The sequence below is a fragment of the Bubalus bubalis genome, chromosome 5, assembly GCF_019923935.1.
Source record: "Bubalus bubalis isolate 160015118507 breed Murrah chromosome 5, NDDB_SH_1, whole genome shotgun sequence".
NCBI classification, from domain to species: domain Eukaryota; kingdom Metazoa; phylum Chordata; class Mammalia; order Artiodactyla; family Bovidae; genus Bubalus; species Bubalus bubalis.
Genome location: NC_059161.1, coordinates 8,008,929 through 8,021,713, shown reverse-complemented (window position 1 = coordinate 8,021,713; position 12,785 = coordinate 8,008,929). Strand labels below are relative to the sequence as shown.

Below are 12,785 nucleotides of genomic sequence, written 5' to 3'. Positions count from 1 at the left end.
TTAGTCAGTGTCTCCTTCCATTTTCCCAGTAAGTCCATGAAAACCCAGTTTTCTTTCTCTGGGGCTGGCCTGCCTGGGATGCCCACTCCAGGTTCCTGGCGGTGCCCAGTAATTATTTCTGGCTGCCACAGTCCAATGGGAATCTGGGTGGGGGCCCCTACAGCCAACGTACACAAGAGACACGGTGACCTTCATTCAAAGGCTTATTTCCCCACAGTATTTCACTTCTTATCAGAATTCACGACAATAACGTGTGTTATACATTTGTGGGCAACCAAGTATGGGCTTCCTGGTGGCTCCGCGGTAAAGAATCCACCTGCCAATGCAGGAGACACGGGTTCAATCCCTGGGTCAGAAGATCCTCTGGAGAAGGAAATGGCCACCCACTCCAGGATTCTTGCCCGGAGAATCCCACGGACAGAGGAGCCTGGTAGGCTACCATCCATGGGGTTGCAAAGAGTCAGACACGACTGAGCGACTCAACGAAAACAGTATGAAAAGACTCACGAGTGATCACATAAACAAGCACAGAAGCATCATGGGCAGGAACGCCCATGCAATCCTCGAAAGGCTCTACCTGCGCGATGAACGCTGGGAAGCTGAGGACGGGCCCGTTGTGGAAGACTGGGTAGTAGAAGACGTAGGCGAGCATCCAGGGGAGGGAGTAGAAGGGCCGCTCGGCCGGCGGGGGCTGCCAGCACAGCTCCAGGCTGAAGCTGGTGTAGTACAGACAGCGCACGGTCAGCGTGAACTGCAGCAAGTAGTACTCGTTCTCGGTCTTGTACCATCCTCTCTGCGAAGTCACAAGGAGAGAACAACCCTTGAGTGTCGAGCACAGACACCATCCAATCTCCGGGGGAGGAGATCTCTTCCACAGGCAGAGCGGCTGTCCCACCCCGGGAACCGAGAACCACCGAGCAGCTGGTAAACGTCATGCATCATCAGAACAAGCAGTTAACAAGCAACGAGCAGAAGAGTGTCCCTAACATCAGCCATCAGCTTCACGTTAAGCCTGATGCAACAGAGGACGAGGGTTTTCCCAGATACGCATCCGTGGGACACACCAGTGCATAGCACGGAGATTAGCTACATCCAAGGGGTACTCTGACCCCTTCCACAACTCTGAAGACACGGAGAGACCTATCCAGACAGATCTTGGGACTCTGGGGGCTCAGCTCCAGATCCCCGCAATAAAGGGAACCCTGCTATAAAATGAGTCACCCAGTTTTCTTGGTTCCCCACTTGTACATAAAAGCTAGGTTTACACTATATTACAGCTTACTACAGGGGTCCCCAACCCCTAGGCCACAGCCCACTGTTGGTCCGTGGGCAGGAACCGGGCCCACAGCAGGAGGGGAAGGGCAGGTGAGCTAGCGAAGCTTCACGTGTATTTAAAGCCACTTCCCACAGCTCCTGTTACCACCTGAGCCCCGCCTGCTGTCAGACCAGCGGCATTAGATAATCACAGGAGCGCGAGCCCTTCTGTGAAGTGTGCATGCCAGGGTCCGAGGCTGCTCACTCCTTGTAAGAATCTGACTCCCGATGATCTGAGGTGGACCCAAGCTGGTGACGCCAGTGCTGGGGAGAGCACAGGAGTAATGTACACGAGAAAGGTGTGCCGGGAAATCAATCTGTTAGAAGAGTAATCCCCACGAAGCACAATAAAATGATGTGTGTCTGTAAATGTCACGTGGGATTTATGTCTTCAACAGATTTTTCCTCTGGCTCTCTGTCATTAATTTGGCTTCACATGTAGTGGAGGACTGTTTTCCAAACAAGCTTTAGAGACACATCATCAAAAGAAATAGTCCCTGCCCTCAATGAACCTGAATTCTCACACAGGAGACAGGTATACAAGACGGCACGAAATAAGAAATGACAAGTATATACAAAACTAGGTGAAGAACAAAAGACTAAAAGCAACTGGGATGAAATCTTGATACTACTGAGGGAGTAAAATTATGGATCATTTTATAATCTATTTTTCTACATTTTCCATATTTTCTAAAATACGTACGTATTGTTTTTTAATGAGAAAACCAGGTGATGAAAATAGATTCAAAAAATAGAATTGGGACAAAGGACAGAGTAGTTCATTTGACCCATGAGAGCCTTTCAAGGCTTTACACAGAAAAATTAAGCACTGAACAGAGTTTCTACTCCATGTCCAGGACTTCAGCAGACACCAAGAAAAATCAAGAAAACTGCACGTGTGAAAGTATGGAAACCCAGCGCAACTAGTTGCTGGTCATCTGCTCCCTCCTCTTTGGCAGGAGTTTTCACATCACCAACATACATAATTTATTCACCACCGACGCCCATAACTGATGTTAGTGGTCCCCAGATAAATGATCATTACAATCGGAGACTGTTTTGAATACTTGCCAGATCCCCCAAAAGTTAGATGTGGATTTGTTTTTATTTTTATCGCAAATCTAATTTTAAGTACACTTATTTAAATAATCAGGTAGCTTAATCATTCTGGGAAGTTAAGTGTCTTTTGTTAGGAGAGAGCTGCCACCTGACCTACTCACGCCAGTCCACTGGTGAGAGTGAAAAAAAAATTAAGAGAGCCTAACAACAGCAAATGCCAACCCACTCCAGTATTCTTGCCTGGAGAATCCCAGGGACGGGGGAGCCTGGTGGGCTGCTGTCTGTGGGGTGGCACAGAGTCGGACACGACTGAAGCGACTTAGCAGCAGCAGCAGTAGCAGCAACAACAGCAAAAAACAAACAAACAAAACCTTGAATTTTCAAAATGCTACCATTTTTACAAAATTGCTTAACACATTATCTTGTTAGGTCCTCAGAACAACTCCATGAGGAAGGCAGAGCAGCTCGTACCTTCATTTTCCAAACGATGAAATTGAGACTCCGGTTAAATAGCACAAGATTTTCTGCACAAGGAAAATACTTAAACCTTATCTGTTTCAGGGACCACCATGGGCTTCTGATGAAGTAAAGATGTGAGAATTCCCTATAAACTGTGCAGCAGTTTACAGATGGTTTTTTATTAAAAGCATAGGGGATTATTCCTGGAGGAGAAAGTGGCAACCCACTCCAGTATTCTTGCCTGGGAAATCCCACGGACAGAGGAGCCTGAGGGCTACAGTCCATGGGGTCAAGAAACAGTGGGTCGTGACTTAGCGACTAAATAACAAGGGGATTATTGCTTTCTTTTCCTTTTGTTCCTGTGACGTCTGGCACCATCCATGCTGACCCAAACTGAGAGAAAAGGTACAGGGTGGGCCCTGGACAGCCTCCCAGGGCTGAAGTATGTTAGTCCCTCAGTCTGGAGGGCTAAGACAAAGTCGGATACAAAGGATCGCAGGATGCAACACCCTCTGCGGCCACGAGGGGGAGCCCCATCCCAGTTCTTGGATCGACATCCGAAAACAAAGGCATCTACCTGGATATTGGCATTGCAAAACCGGTTTTCTCCTTCCCATTGGTATAAAAAAAAAAAAAACAGAGACTCTTACCTTAACTTCCTCCACATCTTGCAGTCTCAGTGTAGAGAGCAGAGAGAGAGAACACAGCCAAGATAGGAACTGAGACCGGAACTGAGCAACACAGAAGGAGATGGTGGCGTGAATAAGAACCATGGCGGTGCCTTGGGTCCCCAACACACAGCGGCAGGCCCACATCCCGTAGACTGCGAGGATCCAGGGTTTGTGCTGCAGACAGAGAAGGACCCAGAGAGAGAGAGAGAGAGAAAAGAGAAAGTAAGCTAACAGCGTTTGCCATTGAAGGTTCTGTTTTGTGACCCTTTAACCAAACTCATTGTCCTGGGGATTTAGTGTTAACACAGATGAAGAGGATTCAGAAGGACCTTCCACATTAACCCCAGATAGCAGTCCCCAACCTTTTGGCCACCAGTGGAGACAATTTTTCCATGGACCAGAGTTGGGGTGTGTGGGTGGTTTCAGGATGATTCATGCACGTTACATGTATTGTACACTTTATTTCCATCAATTACATCAGCTCTACCACAGATCATCAGGCATTAGATCCTGGAGGCTGGGGACCCCTGCCCCAGAGTGATGGCTGCCCACCCCCAGGTCCTCAGAACTTCACCAGATTCACCCAGAAGCAAGGAGCTACTTTCCTGCCTTCAGCCAAAGCCGCAGGCCAGTGGATCCCACAACAATAAGACACATAGCTGACATTCCAACAGATATTACGGAAGCCAGAAGACAGCTGGAAAAGCTGCCAACCTGGCACACCAGCCACTACCCACACTATTCTGCGAAAGTGAAGGTAAGAGGAAGCACTGGTGTGCATTTCTTGGGAGTCTTATTTAGAAACTGGGCCATCCAAACCACAAAAGGCTTCCTAAAGTCTAAACCACAGACTTAAAAGTAAATATCTAATTACATTTTTTTCATTAGCATATTATTCACAGTCAAATTTAGGTCACAGAAAAAGTACCTGCTTTCAGTGGGTGAGATTGAGGCCTTTGTCTGGTAAATCTGATTAATACATCTATTACTACCTTAGGAGAGAATTTTTCTATTTCAAGTTTTATAGTTATTGACATTGAATAACTAGATAAATTAACATGTTTTTTTTTTTTTTTTTCCTCAGAGAATGAACTTATGGTGGGGGGGAGGATGAGGGAAGGGATAGATGGGGAGTTTGGGATGGACACACTGCTATATTTTAAACAGATAACCAACAAGGACCTACTGTATAGCAAATGGTACTGTGTTCGGTGTTATGTGGCAGCCTGGATGGGAGGGGAGTTTGGAGGAGAATGGATACATGTACATGTATGGCTGAGTCCCTTCACTGTTCACCTGACACTATCGTTAACACTTAACTGGCTATGAAAGTGAAAGTCACTCAGTCGTGTCCGACTCTTTGCAACCCCATGGACTGTATACTTCTCCAGGCCAGAATACTGGAGGGGGTAGCCTATCCCTTCTTCAGTGGATCTTCCCGACCCAGGAATCAAACCAGGGTCTCCTTCATTGCAGGTGGGTAATTGGCTATACCCCAATACAAAATTAAAAGTTTTAAAAAATTAACATGTCTTTGCTTTTACAATATACTCTTGGTCATATCTGGCTGGTAAATCCTTACTTTAAAAAAACCACAATAATGTTTTAACATTGTTTGAGAGGCAATATATCTTAGTGGTAGAATTACCAAGTTTTGCTGTCTAATTGCCTAAATAAATTCTGATGTCCCCATTAACTAGCTGTTTGACCCTAGACACGTTACTAAATCTCTCTCTTTTAAATCACATATAAAATTAGAATAATGGCATCTACTTCATGAGGCTGCCGTGAGAATTAAGTTAACAGTGTAAAATGCTTACAGCGACGTCTGCGTACACTGCAAATGCTAGCAGCTAGTCCTATAGGGACACATGATGTATCTCTTTGATGGGCATTCGAAAACAGCATTTCCAGAGACTTCCCTGGTAGTCCAGTGGTTAAGACTTCGACTTCCAATGCAGAGGCTGTGGGTTCGATCCCTGGTCGGGGAGCTAAAATCTCACATGCCTCATAGCCGAAAAAGCAAAACATCAAACATAAGCAATATTGTAACAAATTCAATAAACACTTTAAAAATTATATATATACACACACATACATACACAGATAGATAGGATTTCCACGAATGCACTGACTTGAAAAGTGAGGACTACTTAAAATTGGGTCTTCTTATGGAAAAAATGATTCCTTTAAGGGAAAGACAGATGTGGACTGCAAATTATAAATCCCATCTTTCAATGGTAACGCTTCCAAAATATTGCCGAAGTAGAATTATCTCCCAAATCTATACTCCAGCCCAAGAGAGAACATTTTAAATGAACAACTGGGTCAGCCACTTTGAAGTTCCAAGAAAATCAGAGAAATCTACAGTTCATTTTTACTATTTTTCCATCCTACTACCCACATTAAATATCACATAAGTTTGCTTCCAACTTTCCCCTAAAAACTCACCTCTGGACAGAGTTCAATTATAAGGAATAAGGTTGCCAACTGTATTTTAAGTAGCTTTAACAAATTAAAAAAAAAGGGGGGGGGGTGTCTTTTTAAACAGGATCTACAACATTCACTGCTTGGAATCCATTCCATGTGTGCATGGCTACGCACACACCCGTAACACAGCTACGTTTTATTAAGTGCTATTTGATCCATTTGGAAAAAGCCTGTTTGTTGGGATTCATTTGGGAACTTAACCACAGACTTAAGCTGTTTCAACTTGGAAAAGCTGCAGGAACCTTCAGGAACTACTAGCAGGGCTGTGCAAACTCCATCTGCTCCAAAGAGTCTGATGAATTCACCTGAGCTCACAAACGCTACTTTGAGGGCTCACAAGGTCATCCTATATTCTCATCCATCACCATCTTCTTCCTGTCAGAGTACAGGCAGGCAACATTCAGCACCATTCTCTCTAAGACATCACAGCAAATGCGCTCATGTGAACTTTACCTTCTCTGATATCCCTATTACCCACTCACTGACCCCAATGGGCAAAGGCAACTCCACTATATACATTCACAGTGGTCAGGTGATGAAACAGAACAATGTGAAAAATCTAAAAAGAATTCAGTTCAGTCGCTCAGTCATGTCCGACTCTTTGCGACCCCATGAATCGCAGCACACCAGGCCTCCCTGTCCGTCACCAACTCCCGGAGTTCGCTCAGACTCACGTCCATCGAGTCAGTGATGCCATCCAGCCAAAACCTATATATATATATATATATATATATATATATCCATCCCTGGTGGCTCAGTGGTAAAGAATCTGTCTGCCAATGCAGGGACACAGGTTCGATCCCGGGTCCGGGAAGCCCGCCTGCCTAGAGTCCGTGTTCTAGGCAGACGCCACTGTAACGAGAAGCCCACACACTGCAAGTGCAAAGTAGCCCCCGCCGTCTGCAACTAGAGAAAGCCCACACACAGCAACAGCCATAAGTAATAAATAAAAAAATAAAATATTTTTTTACAAACATATATAAATTGTGTGTGCTCACTCAGATAGGTCCAACTCTTGGCAACCCCATGTACTGTGGCCCGCCAGTCTCTTTTGTCCATGGGATTCTCTAGGCAAGAACTGTGGAGATACTGGGTTGCCATTCCCTTCTCCAGGGGATCTTCCAGACCCAGGAACTGAACCTACACCTCCTGCACCTCCCACATTAGCAGGCAGATTCTTTACCACTGTGCCACTTGAGAAGCCCTTACATAAATTAGAACTTCATGGAAATATTGATTTTTCACGCTGTAAAGTGAATGCAACTGGAATCTACACAACTGCAATGAGAATTCCAAAACACCACTAAAATGCTGATACAGCATGACTAGACTTCCACGCCTTGCTCTCTGTTACCAGTGCAGGACAGTCCCCACCATCAATGCAGTCCCAAAGTGGGGGTCCCCAACCCCCAGGCCAGTACCAGTCCGTGACCTGACAGAAACTGGGCCACACAGCAGGAGGTGAGCGGCAGGCGATCCTACCATCACCCCCAGATGGGACCATCGAGCTGCAGGAAAACAAGTTCAGGGCTCCCACTGACTCTGTGTTAACAGCCAGTTGTATAATTATTGCATTATATATCATAATGCGATAATAACAGTAGAAGTAAAGTGCACAGTAAAGTAATAATGCACCTGAATCATCCTGAAACCATCCCCGCTCCTCCCACCCCCGTCTGTGGAAAAACTGTCTTCCGTGAATCCGGTCCCTGGTGCCGAAAAGGTTGGGGACTGCTGCCTTAAGGCGCACCTCCTGCAGCCCTATCCCCACCCCCAGCAACACACACACACGTGCAAGAAGCAGGGCAGAGAGGGCAAGAAATGGACACAAACCCTTGCCCAGCAGTGAGGCAGCAGCATGGTGGGTCTGCTGCTCTGAGGAGGAGGAGGGCTTCTTCCAAGGGTTTCGAAGACCCTGTACATACGCAAAGGTCTAAAGACAGCCCTGCCCTACCTATTTCTACTCCAAAACTTCTTACGTATTTATCAAACCTGTGTCCACCTCATAAGTGAAAATGCTTAAATATTAGATTTTGAGCCTCTGACATCAAATACACTAGGAAACTTCTAACTCATTAAAACTAAAGAAGAAAGTCTGCTATGTTTTATTCCAAAATAATACTTCTGATTCATCTCCTTCTAGAAGGACTTTAAAGACATTTTTCCCAGGTTCCCAGGGCAATCTGGGCAGGTACGCACAGGTTTGGTCACACATGTACTTTATGTCAAGCTCAAGGCTTTAAAGTCTGCCTAGAGAATTCCCTGGCAATCCAGAGGTTAGGAATCCACACTTTCCCTGACAAGAGCCCCGGTTCAATCCCTGGTCAGGGAACTAAGATCCCATGAGCTGTGCAGTGCAGCCAAAACAATTAACTAATTAATTAAAAATCTGCCTAAAAGTCAAAACAAACCAATCCATTTAAGAGGTTCAAATGACAATTATGATTAAGAACTTAAAATGAGGTACAAAGAATCATGCTGATCAAGTAACATGTACAAATAAAACACAATCTTAATTTAATGCCAATAAAGGTCCATCTAATCAAAGCTATGGTTTTTCCAGTAGTCATATATGGATGTGAGAGTTGGACAATAAAGAAAGCTGAGTGCCCAAGAATTGATGCTTTTGAACTGTGGTATTGAAGAAGACTCTTGAGAGTCCCTTGGACTCCAAGGAGATCAAACTAGTCAATCCTAAAGGAAATCAACCTTGAATATTCATTGGAAGGACAGACGCTGAAGCTGAAACTCCAATACTTTGGCCACCCCATGCGAAGAACTGACTCACTGGAAAAGACCCCGATGCTGGGAAAGATTGAAGGCAGGAGGAAAAGTGTACGACAGAGGATGAGATGGTTGGATGGCACCACTGACTCAATGGACATGAGTTTGAGTAAGCTCCAGGAGTTGGTGATGGACAGGGAGGCCTGGCGTGCTGCAGTCCATGGGGTTGCAAAGGGTCGGACACGACTGAGCGACTGAATTGCATTGAACTGAAATGTGACGTTCCTAAGAGATTTAAATTCTAATCAAATATTACTTTTACACGATGCTTTTCTTTAACTAAGATTTTTACTGATAGGTGCAGAATTCACCTGCAGTTAAAAGAAATAATACAGAGAGATCCCATGGATACTTTACCCAATCTCCCCCTATGGTAACACTTCGCAAAACCAAAGTATATCACAACCAGGACGTTGACATTGCTATAACCCACAAGCATTCTGGTTTTCCCAGTTTCACTTTCATTCGAGTGTGTATGTTTAATTCCATACAGCTTCATCACAAATAGATTCACCATCCACCATAGGAAAGACACCAAACCATGCCATCCCCTCAAGCATCTCTTGCACTGCCCCCTTATAACCACACCCACATTGTTCCTGCTCCCTTTCCCCGACATCCCCAACCCTTGGAAACCACTAATATCGTCTCCATTTCTAAAATATTGTCATTTCAAGTCACAGTATGTAACCTTTGGGACTAGCTTTTTCCACTCAGCATAATTCCCTGAAATCCACCCAAGTCGCAGTGAGTATCAAAGGCTTGCCCCTTTTAATTGCTGTGCAGTTTCCATGGGGTGGATGAACCATAGTTTCTTTAACCATTCACCTGTGGTAGGACATTTGGGCTGTGTTCCCGTTTGGGGCTATTGTGAATAATACTTAAAATGAACATACATGTGCAGGGTTTGGTGTAAAACCAAGTGTTCATGCCTCCAGGATAAATGCCTAAGAGTGAGCTTGCTGGGCTGCATGGTCGTTACAAATTTAGTCCTATAAGAAACTGTCCAACAATTTCCCAGAGTGGCCATCTTACAGTCCTACCAGCAACATAGAGCTGAAATAGCTCAGTTGGGAGAATATTAGACTGAAAATCTAAAGGTCCCTGGTTCAATCCCGGGTTTCCCTTGGACTGCAAGGAGATCAAACCAGTCAGTCCTAAGGAAAATCAATCCTGAATACTCATTGGAAGGACTGATGCTGAAGCCAAACCTCCAATACTTTGGCCACCTGATGAGAAGAGCCGACTCACTGGAAAAGACCCTGATGCTGGGAAAGATGGAAAGCCAGAGGAGAAGGGGACGACAGAGGACGAGATGGTTGGATGGCATCACCGACTCAATTAATATGAATTTGAACAAGCTCGGGGAGTTGGTGATGAACAGGGAAGTCTGGCATGCTGCAGTCCATGGGGTTGCAAAGAGTCGGACATGAATGACCAGCTGAACAAAAACCAGCAACATGCTTGCGATCCAGTTTATGCCGCTTCCTCACCAGCATTTGGTGATGTTACTGTTTTATGTCTGAACCATTCTGGTAGTGGCTTTAACTTGCATTTACCATGCTCTTTTAAAGGAGATCAAAGTGTGAGTGACCTGAAACTTGCATCAATAAGATGGGTTGAGTGAACTTTGCTGGAGCATAAGATGCCAGCCAACCAGAACTATCCTGACCCCTCTAACGCTCTTTATTCCAGGTTCTTCAGTTCCTGGTAAGAGACAAAAGGAAGGCAGAAAGAGAAGAAACTTTTTGGAAGTCTAACAAACGATAAGAAGGAAACTGCACTCTATTTTTGCAGCAGTTTGGATAAAGCAAGACTAACCACTATGGCACTTTCTGATGGAACTGGGCCAGACTGAAATCGGGGAGCAAACTCGCCCTCTGCTCCTACCGCTCCTTGTGTTAACACTGAACCACTTCTTAAAATGGGGCACAAGTGATTCTCTCTGCATAGGTTCCCTTAACAAAGTAATTCTGTCTTGTTCGTCATACAATAATGTTAGCCTAGAATCTAACAGGGTACCTAGTTGACAGCAAGTGTTTCAGAAATGCTAGACAAATGAATGGTTAGAATAGCTGGATAGGTGGGTAGATGGATGGATGGGTGGATGGATGGATGGATGGGTAGATGGAAAGATGGACATGCTTCTGCAAGTACTGGGAATTAACCTGGCAGTTATGACTGAGAACAAGAAATAAGCACCAAAATGCGGGGCTTTTTAGTCACTAATGTGAAAACTGGCTGATTGCCAAAGTGTCTGCTTGTATCACTTAACCCCTTATGAACCAAGACTGCTTTGCTGTTGCAAATAAGGTAGGAAGGGGTTGTTCTGCATCTCACTGCCTACTTCCAGTTTTCACTTACCGAGGTCTCTTACAAATCATGTGTTGGGGGAAGCCTCAAATAGCGCTCAGCTGAGACAGCACAGGCACCCACCTATGAATGCAGACTCGTTGATAGAACCTGAGTCCTCCCATGCCAGGGAAGGCTTCAGAGAGACAGACAAATTCAACTGGCACATTTCAAAGGCCGAAATCAGCACCTGAGAAAAGACCACGGACTTGTGGCCCTTTGTTTTGCAAATCTAGTCTCCAAATCTTCCTCACGGGGGGGGCCAGGACTCAGCCACGGGAAGAGCTGGGCTGGCCGTGCCCCCCTCATGCCATCTCTCCTTCCTGCCTGCTTCAGCTTGCTCTCGGCTGCGGGCACTCAGGCAGGGTGTGCCTGAGTGGTTTCCCTCATTAGCTCACCTCCACGGGGAGGAACGAAACCGGAAAGCCGTGGTGAAGACTCCTGTTGGCAACTGGACCAGACTTTGCTGTGCACTAATTCTCTTTGTACGTCTGCCCAGAAACCACTCAGCGGGCATTGTTTGAGAAATAAATAAAAGAAGTCACTCAACAATGCTTATGCACAGCATAATTTATTACACACTACGTAATCAACTGCAGATGCTACCAATATATATATGTCAATATATGAGATATATCCTCATATGAATATGTGTGTGTGTGTGTATACACCCACACAAACAGGAAAAAAACCCAAAGCCATCCCAGAGTCCAGATAACTGCATTCTAGCCTGCTTTTCCTGAGGGCAAAGGCCAGTGGGCCCAAACCAAGTCAATCTCACCCCTCCTAAGAGAGGCCCTGATGGAGGTGGAGGAGTCTGGCTCCAAGAAACCCATTAGTGCGTGAGATTCCTATTAGGTATGTGGTTTTGATGATATGCTGGAAAGGAGCACCACAGCTTTCCAGAGGTGAGCTTCCTCATCTCAGGCAACGCCACAGGACCACGCTCTTCAGGCCTAAAGCTGATGAGCTCAGCTGGTCGGGGCCCAGCGCTAACGACGCGGGTTCTGCTGGTCAAAGGTCGAGTGAGAAGGCACCTTGTGGTCAGCCAGGGCACCCAGCCTTCTCCAAAAGCTCATGCAGGGGTATTTTTGGCTCTGAGAGCAGAGAACACTATGCCTCAGGTGGTGAGGGTGTTCAAGAAAAGAGGCCACTGTCTGGCCCGCCCCACACACACTCCAAGCATAACAAACCCACGGCCAAAGCTCAGAGCCGTTCCTCAGCCTCCCCTCCCAGCGTGCTGTCCCTGAGCCAGTCTTGCCAAAACCCAACGAGAGAGCCCAACCCAGAGAAAAGGCGTTTAACCTTGGCCGGGGAGCTCAGTGGAAAGTTTTTATTACTTGTCATGGCAAAAAAAAAAAAAGAAGAAGAAAAAGAAAATCACGCTTTTGAAAATAACCTCTTCTTTGGGGCCAGCAAAAAGAGAGATGGGACGAGACAGCAGACGGAGCCCAGAAGCATCCTTCAGGGTTGGAACCACAAGTAGTGATAATGCCTGTCTCTATAGCATCATCCACAGTTCATGATGCCCCTGAGAAGGGGAGATAAAAGATAAGTGCAGCCCAAATCTTCCACCCTGAATAAGTACCAAAAACAGCCACCCAAATTAAGGCCATCTGGGACGCTCAGTCCAGGTGGTGGGGCCAGAGCTGAGGT

The 12,785-nt window shown here is 45.8% G+C and overlaps 1 protein-coding gene across 1 annotated transcript in view; it reads right to left on the bottom strand.

The window, feature by feature from the left end:
• Positions 1–12,785, bottom strand: part of HHAT (hedgehog acyltransferase) — a 346,658-nt gene that overhangs the window by 271,741 nt on the left and 62,132 nt on the right. The window contains exons 5-6 of the mRNA XM_045165642.1: positions 3,483–3,677; positions 578–793 (exon numbers count right to left, since the gene is read on the bottom strand). Coding sequence (XP_045021577.1) covers positions 578–793; positions 3,483–3,677 — 411 coding nt within the window. The remainder of the gene's footprint in view (positions 1–577; positions 794–3,482; positions 3,678–12,785) is intronic.